This window comes from Morone saxatilis, unplaced genomic scaffold, assembly GCF_004916995.1.
Source record: "Morone saxatilis isolate NCDOM2014 unplaced genomic scaffold, NCSU_SB_2.0 Contig21, whole genome shotgun sequence".
NCBI classification, from domain to species: Eukaryota; Metazoa; Chordata; class Actinopteri; family Moronidae; genus Morone; species Morone saxatilis.
This window is the reverse complement of record NW_023339774.1, coordinates 22,936,470-22,936,683: the sequence shown is the minus strand read 5'-3', so window position 1 is coordinate 22,936,683 and position 214 is coordinate 22,936,470. Positions and strand designations below refer to the sequence as shown.

Below are 214 nucleotides of genomic sequence, written 5' to 3'. Positions count from 1 at the left end.
AGACGCGGAGGTCAGATGGTGGACTTGGAGAAGGAGACGCGGAGGTGCTGGTTGTGATCCAGCTGGTGGTCGTGCAGAGCGATCAGAGCCTCAATGGCTTCCTCCACCGACGCCAGCTGCATCAGCGCCATCTTCCTGTCCTTCCTGTTAGAGTTGGACATGAGATTGAACAATTTTCTGACTGCCGGTTTTGATCCTGATCAGCCTGATCACT

The 214-nt window shown here is 54.7% G+C and overlaps 1 protein-coding gene across 1 annotated transcript in view; it reads right to left on the bottom strand.

Moving 5' to 3' along the window:
• Positions 1-11: 11 nt before the first annotated feature.
• Positions 12-214, bottom strand: part of LOC118332344 (deoxyribonuclease-2-alpha-like) — a 7,410-nt gene continuing 7,207 nt past the window's right edge. The window contains 1 exon segment of the mRNA XM_035667578.1: positions 12-144. Coding sequence (XP_035523471.1) covers positions 12-144 — 133 coding nt within the window.